The sequence below is a fragment of the Ranitomeya imitator genome, chromosome 1 (assembly GCF_032444005.1).
Source record: "Ranitomeya imitator isolate aRanImi1 chromosome 1, aRanImi1.pri, whole genome shotgun sequence".
Classification (NCBI taxonomy): Eukaryota; Metazoa; Chordata; class Amphibia; order Anura; family Dendrobatidae; genus Ranitomeya; species Ranitomeya imitator.
The window spans coordinates 716756991-716774209 of NC_091282.1; the positions used below are offsets into that span (position 1 = coordinate 716756991).

Genomic DNA, 17219 nt, shown 5'->3' on the forward strand with positions numbered 1-17219 from the left:
AGGAACAATAAGTTTGGTGATACATTTAGTTCATTTTAGCATCTTACCAATATCTCCAGGATGATCTATAAGAGTTTTTACAATTGCTACTTGCATGCGCAATTTCTTTTCAGTGCTGGGAGAGATCTTCTCGTTGTCATCTGAATGTAGTAGGTTAGGAGCAAATATCACAGCCAAGTTATGGCTGTCCATCCTATTAGAGTCGCATCTGTGGAGGAAATCCCAGGTATGCTTTACTAAAGAGAACGCTAATCGGGATATTATATTGTCAGCAGCACTAGGGAGAGCGAGTGTTAAATTCTGATCCGAGCGGCAAATATTGTATAACTGCAGAAAATATCCAGTACACATCATAGTAAAAATGTTCTAATTAAAGTTATGTGCCTACACAGCAGAAACCTGCACACTCACCACTCGTTTAACCCCATAATGCTCTACATCTATATAATAGTCATGCCGATTGCGCAGGTACAGGAGCCCAACTGATCTGCACGTCGATGCTCCCGCTGAAACGACAGACCGGTGAAAACATTGCTCCCACAGTTTATCTCCTTAGATGCCATCGTCAAACATAGAATATGAGAAATTTGACAGAAGGAGAGGACTCCCTCTGTCAGCAGATTGCTCCCTCATTTCCCAATTGCAGTGCGGTGATGGATTTCTATGACAACAGCCTCTGTGTCTGCCATATACCAGAAAGTTAGCTGTCAGTATAACACCGACATGCTGGGATAATGCACTGCAGCAAGTCCACTCATACAGATTAACATGTAGGCAATCAAAGCATTGCGGGATCAAGTCTAAAGGTACCGTTACACTAAACGACTTACCAATGATCACGACCAGCGATACAACCTGGCCGTGATCGTTGGTAAGTCGTTGTGTGGTCGCTGGGGAGCTGTCACACAGACCGCTCTCTCCAGCGACTAACGATCAGTGGAACGACTTCAGCATCGTTGAAACTGTCTTCAACGATGCCTAAGTCCCCGGGTAACCAGGGTAAACATCGGGTTACTAAGCGCAGGGCCACACTTAGTAACCTGATATTTACCCTGGTTACCATTGTAAAAGTAAAAAAAAACAACAACAAAAAAAACCAAACAGTACATACTCACATTCCGATGTCTGTCACGTCCCCCGGCGTCAGCTTCCCGCACTGACGGTCAGCGCCAGCCGTAAAGCAGAGCACACCGGTGACGTCACCGCTGTGCTCTGCTTTACGGCCGGCGCTGACAGTCAGTGCAGGGAAGCTGACGCCGGGGGACGTGACAGACATCGGAATGTGAGTATGTACTGTTTTTTTTTTTTTACAATGGTAACCAGGGTAAATATCAGGTTACTAAGCGCGGCCCTACGCTTAGTAACCCGATGTTTACCCTGGTTACCAGTGAACACATCGCTGGATCGGCGTCACACACGCCAATCCAGCAATGACAGTGGGTGATCAGAGACCAAAAAAAGGTCCTGATCATTCCCCAGCGACCAACGATCTCCCAGCAGGGGCCTGATAGTTGGTCGCTGTCACACAACGATTTCGTTAATGATATCGTTGCTACGTCACAAAAAGCGTGACATTGCAACGATATCGTTAACGAAATAGTTATGTGTGAAGGTACCTTTAGACAATTATTGTTAAAAAATAAAATAAACTTAATTGCCGATATAAAGAATAAGTCAGTTAATAAGGTGGATTTACTCCACAATGCTGCAACTGGTACATACAACTCCTCCTACAAAAAACAAGATAATAATCTTTATTTTTATATAGCGCAAACACATTCCGCAGTGCTTTACATTTTGCACACATTATCATCACGGTCCCCGATGGGGCTCACAATCTAAATTCCCTATCAGTATGTCTTTGGAATGTGGGAGGAAACCGGAGTTCCCGGAGGAAACCCAAGCAAGCATGGGGAGAACATACAAACTCTTTGCAGATGTTGTCCTTGGTGGGGTTTAAACCCAGGACTCCAGCACTGCAAGGCTAGAGCCATGTAGAAAAAGTAACTTGGCACTCAAAAGAATCTAAGATTTACATTTTATTTGTGCAGGTAATGCACAGAGAAATATTTCCATCTGATCTGACCATCATTATGACAGATTGCATCTATATACTGTGGTTTTGGTTGACCTAAAGTCCCTGCTGGCACAAAGTCTCTAGGGTATCAGCAGGTTTGGAATACTTTATAAAATTTAACTTTTAGGCCATGTTCACACGTTGCGGTTTTTACCGTGGATCTGCAGCAGTTTTTCCATGCGGTCTACAGTACCATGTAAACCTATGGAAAACTAAATTCGCTGTGCACATGCTGCGGAAAAAAACGTGCGGAAACGCAGCGTTGTTTTTTCCGCAGCATGTCAATTCTTTGTGCGTAACTGCAGCGTTTCTGCACCCATTGACTTGCATTCAGTCGTGCACTTCTGCAGCAAAACCGCAGATGTAAAAAAGATCTGCGGTTTAGTTGAGGAGGAAACGCTGCAGTTCGGGAGGGGTGAAGAGTGTGAGCTCTCCGTGCCAGGTCTGCGGGCTGTCCGGGGTCTGCCGTCTCTCCGTGACAGGTAGGCGTGTGTGTGTGTGTATCGTCCAATGTACAAGTCCTATCGGGCTATGCCTGCTACAGTGACAGTGATTGACACATTAGCCAACGATGGGACAGTAGTGGTCCCATCATCCGGCTAATGTGTTGAATGTATTAAAAAAAAAAAAATAATAATATGATCACAAACACTACATCCATCCATCCAACATACTACATCCATCCATCCAACATACTACATCCATCCAACATACTACATCCATCCATCCAACATACTACATCCATCCATCATAATACATCCATCCATCCAACATAATACATCCAACATACTACATCCATCCATCCAACATACTACATCCATCCATCCAACATACTACATCCATCCATCCAACATACTACATCCATCCATCATACTACATACAACATATAGACATACAACATAGAGTACATACTCACCATCACTTGTCACTTTGTTCCCCGAAGCCAGTGTCATCTGTAAAAAATATTAAAATAATAAACAAACACTATACTCCCTGATCCGCAGAAATCCATGTGTGTCCCACGATGATTTCCTGTGGAGAGCAGCAGCATCAGTTGATGCGACCGCTCTCCAGGAATACAATGACGGGAGGAAGGTATCCTTCCGCAATGTATTCCTCCGCCACTGTAAAAAATAGTCCCTAGTCTCACTTGTGGCACTGCTGTGTGAGAAAGTTCCCACGCAGCAATGCCATAAAGTGAGACTCTGAACTAAGGTAACCTCTCAGTGATGCACTGCAGGAGCCATTGTGTCCTGTCAGTGTATCACTGAGGGTCTATAGAGCAGTGACATCACCCGATTATTAAAATACTTTTTTCTGGCTGAGTCTTTATTTATTTATTTTTTTTAAACTCTTTCACTACTCTAGGATTAATAATGGATAGGTGTCTTATTGATATTGTCAATATCCATGGCCCCTCTGTAGGCTATGAATAATATCAGCCTGCAGCTGTCTGCATAGCCTTTCTGGCTATAAAATATAGGAGGACCCCACGTCTTTTTTTTTTTTTTTGGGGGGGTTCCCGTTTTAATAGCCAGTAAAGGCTACGCAGACAGCTGCGGGCTGATATTCATAGCCTGGGAGGGGCCATGGGTATTACCCCCTTCCCAGGCTACAAATATTGGCCCCTACCGTCGGCTTTCCCCCTCTGGCGGGAGCCCACGCCATTTTTTTCAGTTTTTTTTTTTTATTAAACGTTCCATAAGAAACATAGGCCTGGCTATTATATATCTATGGATATATCTATAGATATATCCATAGATAAATCTATATATCTATACATGGATATCTATGGATATATGTATAGATATATCTATAGATGTAACTATGACTATATCGATCTATAGATATATTTATAGATAGATATATCTATCTGGCTACTTTCACACATCAGGTTTTTGCCGTCAGGCACAATCCAGCGAGTTTTGAAAAAAACGGATCCGTGTTTTTTTTTCCACCGGATCCGTTTTTTTCTCATAGAGTTGTATTAGCGCCGGATTACGCCTGATGGCCACAGGTTTCATCAGTTTGCCGGATCCGTCAGAAAAGCTGTTTCCAGCGGATGGCGAAAACGTACAGAAAAACTTTTTTTTTTTCTGTCCGGCGAAAAACGTATGAAACTGAGATGTGAAATGATGACTCCGGCCTCCGAATCCGGTTTTTCATGCATTTCCATTGAAATCATGCACATTTTCCGTTCTCTCTCTCTCAAAAAACGGATCAGTTGCATCAGTTTTTCACTATTTGCAACGGATCCGTTTTTTCAAAAATTCTCCGGATCCTGTCTGATTGATAGATGTAGATAGATATATGGATAGTTAGGCTACTTTCACACATCAGTTTGTTTCCGTCAGGCAGGATCGAGCGAATTTTTGAAAAAACGGATCCGTTGCAAATAGTGAAAAACTGATGCAACTGATCCGTTTATTTTTTTTAGAGACAGCGAGAGAACGGAAAATGTGCATGATTTCAATGGAAAAAATACATGAAAAACCGTATTTAGAGGTCTGATTCATCATTTCACATATCAGTTTCATACGCTTTTCTCCGGACAGAAAAAAAAAACAAACAAAAAAAAACACTTTCCTCTGTACGTTTTCTCCGTCTACCGGAAACAGTTTGACGGATCCGGCAAAAAAACGGATGAAACATGTGGCCATCAGGCGCAATTTGGCGCTAATACAACCATTAGAAAAAAAAATGGATCTGGCGGGAAAAAAAAACAGATCCGTTTTTTTACAAAACTCGCCAGATTACGCCTGGTGGCAAAAACCTGATGTGTGAAAGTAGTCCAACTATCCATATATCTATCTACATCTATCTATGTCATTCCATCTATCTGTCTGTATCTATCTATGTGTGTAATGGAGTGTGGGTTGGACAAATGTAAAAGAGGAGGTTGGACAAGACATGACATCACAAATCTTTTTTTTTGTTGTTCAATAATACATCTTTATTTAGCTTTCAAAAACGCATCAAAAAACGTGTCAAAACTGCCTCTGCGTTTTCTGCCAAGAGTTGCGGATTTAGTGCAGGCAAATCTGCAACGTGTGCATATAGCCTTAGGCTGGTTTCACACTTGCGTTTCAAGACGCATGCGTTTAAAAAAAAAAAAACAAAAAAAACACATGGTGAAAAAACGCATGTAAACGCGTGCAAACGCTGCGTTTTTTTGACGCATGCGTTTTTGCATGTGGTGAAAAAAATGCAGCGTTTTGATGCGTTTACATGCGTTTTTTCATGCGTTTGCGTTTTTTAAACGTATGCTGAGAAATGTGTGACAGCTGCCAATCATCAAAATAAAGTAAAAAACCCACTATAAACAGAAATAGTTAGGGTTAGGGGTAGGGTTAGGGATCATAACCCTAACCCTTAAGGGATCCTAACCCTAAAGGGATCCTAACCCTAAAGGGATTATGGTTATGGTTAGGGGTAGGGTTAGTGTTAGGATCCCTTTAGGGTTAGGGGAAGGGTTAGGATCCCTTTAGGGTTATGGTTAGGGGTAGGGTTAGGATCCCTTTAGGGTTAGGATCCCTTTAGGGTTAGGGTTAGGATCCCTTTATCACCTTTATGGTGGGGGGTGGCATATCAGTGTGTTTTCCGTTCTTTTTTTTAAATAAAAACGCATGCATTTTTAACGCAAACGCATGTGCTTAAAAACGCATGCGTTTCCATTGACTCAAATGTATTTTTTGACACAAAAAAAACGCATGAAAACGCATGCGTTTTTATGTGTCAAAAAAACGCCTCTCAAAAATACTACAAGTTGCATTTCTGAAAAAGAACGCATGCAGCAAAAAAACGCAAGTGTGAAACCACCCTTACTCGTTTTTTTTTTTTTTTTAAAGAAAAGTTAAAGGGAAGGTACCGCGTTTGTAGATCATTAACCCCTATCTGACCTCGGACGGGATAGTACGTCCGAGGTCAGATCCCCTGCTTTGATGCAGGGCTCCGCGGTGAGCCCACATCAAAGCCGGGACATGTCAGCTGTTTTGAACAGCTGACATGTGCCCGCAATAGGTGCAGGCAGAATCGCGATCTGCCCGCACCTATTAACTAGTTAAATGCCGCTGTCAATCGCAGACAGCGGCATTTAAATACCGCATCCGGCCGGGCGGCCGGAAATGACGTCATCGCCGACCCCCGTCACATGATCGGGGTCGGCGATGCGTCTCCATTGTAACCATAGAGGTCCTTGAGACCTCTATGGTTACTGATGACCGGTGGCTGTGAGCGCCACCCTGTGGTCGGCGCTCACAGCACACCTCCATTTCTGCTACATAGCAGCGATCAGCAGATCGCTGCTATGTAGCAGAGCCGATCGCGTTGTGCCTGCTTCTAGCCTCCCATGGAGGCTATTGAAGCATGGCAAAAGTAAAAAAAAAAAAAAAAAGTTAAAAAAAAAATGTGAAAAAAATAAAAAAATATAAAAGTCACCCCCCTTTCGCCCCAATCAAAATAAATCAATAATAAAAAAAAAAAATCAAATCTACACATATTTGGTATCGCCGCGCTCAGAATCGCCCGATCTATCAATTAAAAAAAAAGCATTAACCTGATCGCTAAACGGCGTAGCGAGAAAAAAAATTCGAAACGCCAGAATTACGTTTTTTAGGTCGCCGCGACATTGCATTAAAATGCAATAACGGGCGATCAAAAGAACGTATCTGCACCAAAATGCTATCATTAAAAACGTCATCTCGGCACGCAAAAAATAAGCCCTCAACCGACCCCAGATCACGAAAAATGGAGACGCTACGAGTATCGGAAAATGGCGCAATTTTTTTTTTTTAGCAAAGTTTGGAATTTTTTTTCACCACTTAGATAAAAAATAACCTAGTCATGTTAGGTGTCTATGAACTCGTACTGACCTGGAGAATCATAATGTCAAGTCAGTTTTAGCATTAAGTGAACCTAGCAAAAAAGCCAAACAAAAAACAAGTATGGGATTGCACTTTTTTTGCAATTTCACCGCACTTGGAATTTTTTTCCCGTTTTCCAGTACACGACATGCTAAAACCAATGATGTCGTTCAAAAGTACAACACGTCCCGCAAAAAATAAGCCCTCACATGGCCAAATTCACGGAAAAATAAAAAAGTTATGGCTCTGGGAAGGAGGGGAGTGAAAAACGAACACGGAAAAATGAAAAATCCTAAGGTCATGAAGGGGTTAATAAATCACTGTAATGTAGCATAACATGCTGCTATAACCAAGTTTTAAATGCATGTGAAACAGATTACGTGTGTAATATGAGTTTAAAGAAGGCACTGGGGGCTGACATCTTGGTTTCACAGCAGTTCATGACACTATCAGTGTCATTTTACGGCACCCCACGGACATAGGAGATAATAGACCGGCGCTGACCCTATCTCTAACATTGTAGCTGCTTTAGCAGTGAGCTGGGCACGCCTCTGTGGGCTGCACAATTCACTGCTGTAGGTGTGACTGGCCGCCATTTTATTATAGCCCAGTGCTATCTGCCACTTACTTTCTATCGCAGGAGAGAAGCACTCACTGGAACCGGAGGATGGGGAGTGCGGGTGATTTATCTCCATGCTCCTCTGTACTCCAGGCACTGCACTGCACTTCTTGGGCACACATCCTCTGCTCTCACAAGCTGCCCTCCCTGTGTGCTTCTCCTGCTCTGTCTCCGCCTCCTCACACACAGACCCTGTGATCTCTGGTAAGCTGCATTCACAGCCTGCCTCTCTCTCTCTCTGCGATACAATGTATCTCTCCCCTCCCTCCACAATGCCTGGCCATTCTCTGCAGACCTGGATCTCCTCCTTCTTATCTTACTGAGGGATGAGTCACAGACAGCTCTGCTCAGACAATGCTGCTCCATACATAACACCACATGTCTTCACTTTTCCTCCAGTCCACCATGCTGCTGAGCCCACTGTGTTCTGCTTTTTTGTAAACTCTGTAGCTGTGTTTCTGATGCAGTAACTGCTGGTGATAGCAGATCACAGGGCAGTCACACACAAAATGGAAGCCCTGTGATGCTGCTCTTCATACTGCCCCAGAGATATTAGACCACCCAAAAGGGGAGGGAAATGGTGATGTCAGCAGTTACTGCCCCAATTTTCCAGCTAACAGTAAAGCTGGTTAGTCTTACTATAGCTGCTTGAGGTCTAAAACGGAAAATGCTCCCCCTAGTGGTCAATATATATATTTGTAAGAAAATATATAATATTTTTCATATAGAAATGTTTGCAAACAGTGCAAACATTGCATTAATACATTTTATCTACTATTTTAAGCTTAATTTCACAAAAAAACAAACTACAAAAAAACTGGTGGCACCTTCCCTTTAATACAATCACTATGGTGCATAACAACTTGTGCAAATAAAGTGCTGGTGCAATAAGTGCCAATAAAACAACAAGGAGGGTTTTCACCACAACCAGTGTGGTACCATATGTATTCTCTTTGCCCCTATATTTCAAATGTTTACATGTATCAAATCGTTCCAATTCATAATGGTTAACCTATCTCTTTCAACTCTTGGACTTATACCATACCAAGTCCTAATAATAATTTTTCCACATGTATAGGGTTTTTTTTCTACTCCTCCCCCCCCCCATTGAGTATTGAATCACTATATCTCTTAGTGTTTCATCATAATATAACAATACAATTTATACTTCTCTATTGAGGTACATTCATCGGCATATGTTCTTGTTTGTTATCATATTGGGTTAGATGTATAACATATGGATTATAGTCATCTGGGTAACCGGATATATCCCCTGGTTTTCACCGCTGAGTTCAGAGTGTACCATCTAAGGCAATGGAAACTTCATATATCATTGCCATATGGTCCCTTTCTATTAACGCGTCTCCCAACGCGTTTCATCATACAGAATCATCAGGAGAATCATAAAATACGAGAATAGCTAACATAGCAATATCCATTGCCTTAGATGGTATGTCAGAGCAGGGGTACTTATTTTTTAACTGACAGTATTTAGCATATCAGTGGGATCCCCTACCGATAATTCAATAAGCTGCTGAGCTTCAGACGGAGCAGTGTATTGGCTCTTTAGAAAGTCTATGTGCTGATATTCCACTGCTTACATGTAGGTTCATACTTTGTATTGAGCCGAAACACTGATCTATCAGCAGGCTAGGTCAGACACTCAGGTTTTGTGCCTACTGAATAGCATGCTACAGAGCTGCTTTTTGAGCGATCAGTGTGGGTCACTGGCCCTCTACCATCACCAATCTATTAAAAACATGTTCAGTAGTAGCTATCATTTAAAACGAAACAAAAAAAACTAATGAATGATAGGTACTCTAACAATACTTGCCTCACAGAAACAGAATGAAGAAAGTTGAAAAAGTAGCGCAGTATAGATACTGTCTGGTCAGACATTAGGCAGGAGATGAGCATGGTTGCTGAGGTTCTTTCATCGTCACTTCCCAAATTCTGGGCCTTGAACAAAGCATCTTGGAGATCCACAGGCAGTATAGGATCTGGCAATTCTCTGAAAAACTGCTTGAGGATGCTAGCAACATCACAAGGAGGAGCTTCAAAAAGACAATCTTCTCCCTTCTCCAGTTTTGTCTAATGAAAGTAACATAAAACATGTTCGATTTTAACTTCTTGTTGGTTGCCTACTAATTCAACCTTTAGGTTTCCTGTCCTGTACATATCACGAAAAATTATTTAATATTAGGCAGCACATAAATACAAACAACTATACAATACCTGAACATTTGGGCTTACCTTTAGCTGTTTCTGCCTCACAATGGATCCAGACTTTCGAAAAAGTCCTTCAGTTTGTACATGCTCCTCCAAGTATTTGCAGACAGCAACAAGAAACCTGGTGTAGACAAAGTACATTACATATGAAAGATCACAGTACCAACCCATACACAAATAAATAATTGGCACAAGGAATGTAAAATTAACAAAATTTTATTGATAAATCTTTAGTAAAACATACTTCATAATAACCTAGGCACCTCACACCACAACTAGACGCCACTAGGCATAGGGCACAAGTAAACACCGCTGCTATATTAATCACAGATACCAGAAAAAATCATAAGGTATAGTCCATGTCAAACACATGGTGTCTCCCTCTGCCATACCTAGTATAAACCACTGGCACACGCCTAAGTGGAGACACAAACCAAGGGAAACCTGTCCATGTGCTTACCAGGATATCTACATAGTAAGATAAGAAGAAGAACAGGCGAAACGTGCGTCGGGGTGGGCCGTGCATTAGGACGTGGGCACTGCACAGGTAATATACCTTTATACCTCTATGCATCTGCTATTAGAGTACGTTCATACTATGTAGATATCCTGGTAAGCACATGGACAGTTTTCCCTTGGTTTGTGTCTCCACTTAGGCGTGTGCCAGTGGTTTATACTAGGTATGGCAGAGGGAGACACCATGTGTTTGACATGGACTATACCTTATGATTTTTTCTGGTATCTGTGATTAATATAGCAGCGGTGTTTACTTGTGCCCTATGCCTAGTGGCGTCTAGTTGTGGTGTGAGGTGCCTAGGTTATTATGAAGTATGTTTTACTAAAGATTTATCAATAAAATTTTGTTAATTTTACATTCCTTGTGCCAATTATTTATTTGTGTATGGGTTGGTACTGTGATCTTTCATATTAGTACGGAATGTGACCAGGCCTTGTGCTTAGGTCATTGGGATTTAAATGTATGCAAAGTACATTACATAATAGCAAATAAAATATTGATGGCATTCATAGTAAAATGTCTTATTATCCGACAATAATAAAACCAACAGCATCTTTCAATTGGTCAGACTCTGGGCATTCAAGTATTAGATAGTTGCCTGATAAGTACAATACCGGCCACTGCAATTCATCAGGTCACTTCAATATTAAAATTAGTTTGTATATATTTTTTTCAGACCTGTGTGTGTGTATATATATATATCTTTCCCATTGATGGAGCTGGGTAAAGTCTTTTTCTGCATGCCAAGCTCACTTTTATTGAACCCATTTTTAGATACATATGATACATTAATCCACATTTATTAATTTTATTTATTTATTAAGGGAGGGAGGAGGATTGCAGGGACTGAAAAAATAAAATTAAATCTGAGATTTATATTTTTCCTTTGATTTTCAGCATTCAACATATGGTTTAAATTGTCTTACATTTTGATAGACTGGACTTTTATAAAAGCAGTGATACCTATTATATTAATTGATTAAAAATTGCTGCAATCATTTTTTATGCCATCACTTTTTGAACAGTGGTTTTATATCTTAATTATGTACAAGTTCATCATGTTAATTTACGTCTTTCTTCCTCTATGATGAAGGCCTGCTCTATTAGACAGAAAAGTCTCATTTAGAATGGAATAATTGTGCTTTAAACAATAAATCATATTATGAATTATGTTGGATTGTTAAAATTGAAGTACCACTCTGGCAATTGTTTTTTCTTAATTTCAACCTCGAGTGGTATCACCAATGTATGTTCCATGCTATCAGTAAAATACTTGCTGGCCGATGTCTTCTACTAGTTGAAACTTGCCGGATTGCTCCAGTGTTTGCTGTGCAAAGTGGAAATCACGTCTTAAAGGGCACGTCTTGCGCAGGCGTGTACTACGGAGGACAGAGAATGAACTTCAATCCAATATTGCAGCCAGCATGCAGCCAGCGGGTAAGGAAAGGGTGAATCAAACACCAGAAAACTCCGCCCATATGACCGAAAACCGGTCCCGCCAAATTCAGGTGACAGGTTCCCTTTAATGTAAGTCAGAGCCAAAACGAGGGTCACAGACTTACATTCAGCACTAGTGACTGTTACAGGTCACTTCTGGTCAGACAGAAGTTGTGATCACAAGATGGCAGAGCGAGCCAGGATCGGCACCAGGAATGAATGAAAATAAACATACATATACACACACAAGAGTGGTGCTTTAAAAATCCTCTTACTTTGGACTACAGGTTGGTACTCTAATTTAGCACCCTGATTGAGTGAATGCTGTGTATTCTCATTGATATATTTTGTTAGACTGGACTTTTTCAGAAACAACGATGCCGAAGGGGGAGAGGAGGAATTTATTTTTGAAATGAGAAGCTGAGGGCGTTTTAAACTCATTTTTAATATCAAAATATTGCTGGCTTTCAGCTTTACTTTATTGTTTAGTCCCCTTAGGGGACATTAGTTGCAATCTGTGAAAATAAGGGCAACAATTATAAAAAAAAAAAAAAAACAACTAAAAATGGACTTTTTCTAGAGGTCAGTAAGTAATTCACTTACGATGGTATGTTTCCATACAATGGAATATTCAGCTGTGGCAGGGTATAAAGAGGAGCGCCAAACACCTTACCCTAAAACAAAGCATTAAAGTTATTAATTTATAAAGAATAGAAAATTCAGGACATTGTGAGAAACCAAAATTGAAAGATAAGAAAAAATAAATAAAAAACACGGCATTGAGGAAAACCTGGGATTCCAAGTGAAGGCCAGAACAGTAAGTGGAGTAATTGTAGATTTCTTAAATCCCAAGAGAAAATAAAAGCATCTCTGGGGTGTCACTTTGTAATCAGATGAAGTGAATCCAACGCATAATCAATGACCCCAAGGAGCTACTGTAGGGGGATTATTTATAGAGCATGAGCGGCACATGCTAACTCTCAGCCGTAGCTCCTGCTCTCACTGTAATTAGTCGCTGTAGGTGTCGGATGATGGAAGCAGTAGTCCCATCAGCTGACACCAGTGACAGGAGGTAAACTTTATACCTCCGATCACAGCTTAGCGCTCCGCAGTATTCTGACAGCGTGGGAGCCACGGCTCTCTGACCAGCGGGGAAGATTTCCCCACCGATCAGAAGCGGTGTTTGCCACGCTGTCATGCATATGACAGCTTGTCAAACACTAATGTCGGACCCCCGATTCAAGTGAATGGGGTTCAGGTCCACTCTGCTGGATGATAGGCTGTATGGAAACATCATGCAGCCTGCCATCGAGATGTAGCAGAGCCGAGTGTGACGTCACATCCGGCTGTCCTTCACTTTTCTGCAGCAAGAAAAGTCAACCTGCGTATTTGCAGCGTTGAAAAGATGGGTGTGGAAAACGCAGCAAAAACACTGAAAGAAGTGACATGCTCTATGTCCAAAAAAACGCAACAGAACAAAATACTGATCACACAAAAACCCAATGTGTGTGCATGAGATTTTTGAAATCTCATAGGCTTTGCTGGTAATGGAAAAAGCAGCTGAAAATTAGCATTAAAAAAATTCAGCAAAAAAACGCCCTGTGTGAACATACCTTGGGTGATGAAATACATCTTAGGGTATCATTGTAATCTGACACTGTCTGTAGGTTACTGAGCACTATCCTGCTGACAGGTTCCCTTTAACAGTCTGAACTCAGAGCATTTAAATACAACCAAAGTCTCCTCATCTCGACACGCTTAACATGTCACTCTCCGCAAGGAGAAACTATACTTCTTGGATCCCAAATACAACCAAAAAGTTTCTGTGTGATGGTGCAATATGTTAGCATTTGGGGCCCCACTTTGTCTAAAACCGGCCCTGCTTGTCACATACTTCTGATACAACTCCTCGGTCAGACGAAGACGCATGTCTCGGGAGCAGTGATTCTTCAGACTGCAACCAGTCCTGACAAGTGACAATGACTTGTCGGAATCAGGAGTCGTCCTAAGCTGACAGATTCAGAAACTCTGAAAACTCCTTTATTCCAAATTTTCACGTACATTTGATCGTCCCTGAAGAGGATACTATAGGACAATTGACTACTATGTGATGCTGTCTGGTGATAGTCACTGACAGCAGATTTCAGCAAGTCACAGCCTGATGTGGAGGCCGCACTACATGCTGCACATTCCAGGCTTTGCCCGGGGACAAGCTTGGCATTTTTTATTTTAAACAATATGACAAAAACAACTATAAATCTACTATATAAAGCTGAATGTGTGTGTGTGTGTGTGTGTATGTCCGGGATTGGCATCTGCACCGTCGCAGCTACAGCCACAAAATTTTGCACAGTCACACGTCTGGACCCCGAGAGCGTCATAGGCTATATTGTGAGGCGAAATTTTAACGCCGCGCGTTCCAATTCACCAAACAATTTTGCCCCTATCTACATAATGGGGAAAAAAGTGAAAGGAAAAGTGTTGGAAGCGTCGCAGCTACAGCAACAAAATTTTGCACAGTCACACGTCTGGACCCTGAGAGCGTCATAGGCTACGTTGTGAGGTGAAATTTTAACGCTGCGCTTTCCAATTCACCAAACAATTTTGCCCCTATCTACATAATGGGAAAAAATGAAAGGAAAAGTGTAGGAGGCAAATTGACAGCTGCCAGATGTGAACAAAGGGGACTTAAAGAATGAGAGCGATGGCGCCAAAGAGTATATACCGTACAGTTGCTAAGGTGGGGCCCCGACATGGGATACTCACCACACACGGGGATATGAACACACACAAAATGCGCCACACACTACCACGTGCTTGAACACATATACCACCCTCAGCACACATTTCACCACACATACAGCAACCTCGCCACATAAAAGTCAAAACACAAAAGTCGCCACTCAAAACTCGCCACGCGCAGAACTCGCCACATGCAAAAACTAGGCTCTTGCAAAACTCGCCACAAGTGCAAAATTCTCCTCATGAAAAACTCGCCACACGCAAAACTTGCACACGCGGAAAAATTGCCACATGCACAAAAGTTGCAACACATGCAAAAGTTGCCTCACACAAAACTTGCACGTACTCAAAAGGCACCACACATAATACTCGCAACACGCAAAACTCGCCATGCGCAAAACTTGCTGCACACAACTTGCTACACTAACCTGTCACATGCAACTCGACACACAAAAAGTTGCTACACGCATGTTGCTACACAAAACTCATCTCACAAAAGTCGCTACATGCATGTCGCCACACGCAACTCAACACACACAACTTGACAAACGAAACTCGCCCTAAAACACACACAAGTCTGGTATTATCCTTTAAAAATAAAAATCTGATTAATAAGCAGACAAACTACAACAATTGCACCATATAGGAAATACGGCAGCTGTCAGTCACATGACCTGTCTATTATGTGTATGTGTGAGCTAATATATACTGCCAGGGGGAGGGCTTCCTGTTGGCTGGGGATTTATCAGGCTGCCAATTTATCTTACAAATACTGAGGTAAAAATACTGAGCAAATAACGTGTGAACGAGGTCTAATACAGGAGGAGATGACACACAGGTATATACTATATACAGGGGAGATGACACACAGATATATACTATATACAGGAGAGATGACACACAGGTATATACTATATAGAGGAGGAGATGACATAGGTACATATATATATATATATATATATATACACAGGAGGAGATGACATACAGGTATATGCTATATATACAAGATGACATGCAGGTATATACTATGTGCAGGAGGAGATGACACTCAGATATATACTGTATACAGGGGAGATGACACACAGGTATATACTATATACAGGAGGAGATGACATACAGGTATATGCTATATATAGAAGATGACATGCAGGTATATACTATATACAGGAGGAGATGACATACAGGTATATACTATATATATAGAAGGAGATGACATTCAGGTATATACTATATATAGGGGAGATGACACAGCAGGTATATACTATATACAGGGGAGATGACATACAGGTATATACTATATACAGGAGATGACATACAGATGTATACTATATATAAGGGAGATGACAAACATGTATATACTGAGGTGAAAATGAGAGGTGTGAGGTGAAAATGAAAAGGTGTGAGTGCAAAATGAGAGAAGTGAGGAAAAATAGTGGAGTGATCAGAAAATGACAGATGTGAGGTTGAAATGACAAGTGTTAGGGGGGAATGAGAGGAGTGAGGGAGAAAATGAAAGATGTGATTGGGAAAATTAGAGGCGTGATGGGAAAATTAGAGGCGTGATGGGAAAATAAGAGAAGTGAGGTGCTATAACTAACCACAGATATTTACTATGCCCAGGCAACGCCGGGCTCTTCAGCTAGTGTGTAATATTCGTGAAAAAGCCTCAGAGCGGAGTATACAAGTATTGGTACCCACAGTCATCCAGCCGAGCCACAATCCCCGGTATGATGTGGTCGTCCTACCATGGCACCCCTATAGCAGCAGTCACACAACAGCCATCACAGGTACCCCACTACCCATACGGTGGGCACTGCTCCTCTGCCAGCGTGCCACATACAAGTATCGTTGCCTGCAGTCACCCAGCCAGGCCACTGCCATGGTACAAAGCCCTGATATGTGCATGTCCGGCCCTGGCACCCCCATACCTGCAGGCACACACCAGCCATCACAGGTACCTGCTGGCCATACTCACAGTGGGCACTGCTTCTCTGCCAGCATGCCATACACAAGTATCAGCGTACGCAGTCACCCAGCCAAGCCATGAAGCCCCGATATGATGTGTACGTCTGGCACACACCAGCCATCACAGATATCCCACTGCCCATACTCACAGTGGGCACTGCTCCTCTGCCAGCGTCACCCCGCGCTGCCTTGTTCCAGTGCTTCATCTTGATGCCATAGGAGCGCAGCTGTTGGATGGCGGCCAGCCGGGCCAGGCTGTGGTAGTCAGGGCTCTGCTTCATTGTCACTGCTGTGCCCGCCTGCCACTATACTCTGCCTGCAAGTGCTGTACCCTGCATTACTGTCCAAACCCTCACTGTGCCCAGCACTCACACCTTCCTCTACCCTAGACCACGGCCCCAGCGCGAACTCTCCCCTCCGTCCCTTCACTTCCCACATCCATCTCACATGCTTTGCCCTCCGCTGCTCTTCTCCCTGCCTTCTTGTCCCGGCTGCTACGTTTCCTTTCTACCCGCTCTCGGCTACTTCGCTCTGATTGGTCAGCGCTAGTTCAAATCTCAAGCCCCTTCTAGGTTTCCTTAGTAACAAGGCTGCCCAAGTGAGCGCCTGAAAGGACGAAGATGATTGGCCTCTTTCGTGTCACGTGACGCAGTATATAAAAGCCATGTTCCGCCTGCCGGTCACGGCCGGTTTGGCGGGCGAAAATATAATACATGACGGGTGGGAGGAGGTGGCAGAGAATACAGCCACTCTTGTCAGCAGTTGTACATA

General features: G+C 42.4%; 1 protein-coding gene across 5 annotated transcripts in view; it reads right to left on the reverse strand.

Annotated features, from left to right (window-relative positions):
• The window catches only part of ARHGAP11A (Rho GTPase activating protein 11A), a 32064-nt gene extending 15075 nt beyond the window's left edge, over positions 1-16989 (reverse strand). The window contains exons 1-5 of one of the 5 annotated variants that reach the window (XM_069732455.1): positions 16598-16989; positions 12345-12415; positions 9812-9908; positions 9393-9649; positions 48-208 (exon numbers count right to left, since the gene is read on the reverse strand). In XM_069732455.1, the coding sequence (XP_069588556.1) occupies positions 48-208; positions 9393-9649; positions 9812-9908; positions 12345-12415; positions 16598-16729 (718 nt within the window). In that variant the 5' untranslated portion in view covers positions 16730-16989. The remainder of the gene's footprint in view (positions 1-47; positions 209-9392; positions 9650-9811; positions 9909-12344; positions 12416-16597) is intronic. The other 4 variants (XM_069732450.1, XM_069732447.1, XM_069732460.1 and 1 more) reach the window with 4 other exon arrangements.
• Positions 16990-17219: the final 230 nt, after the last annotated feature.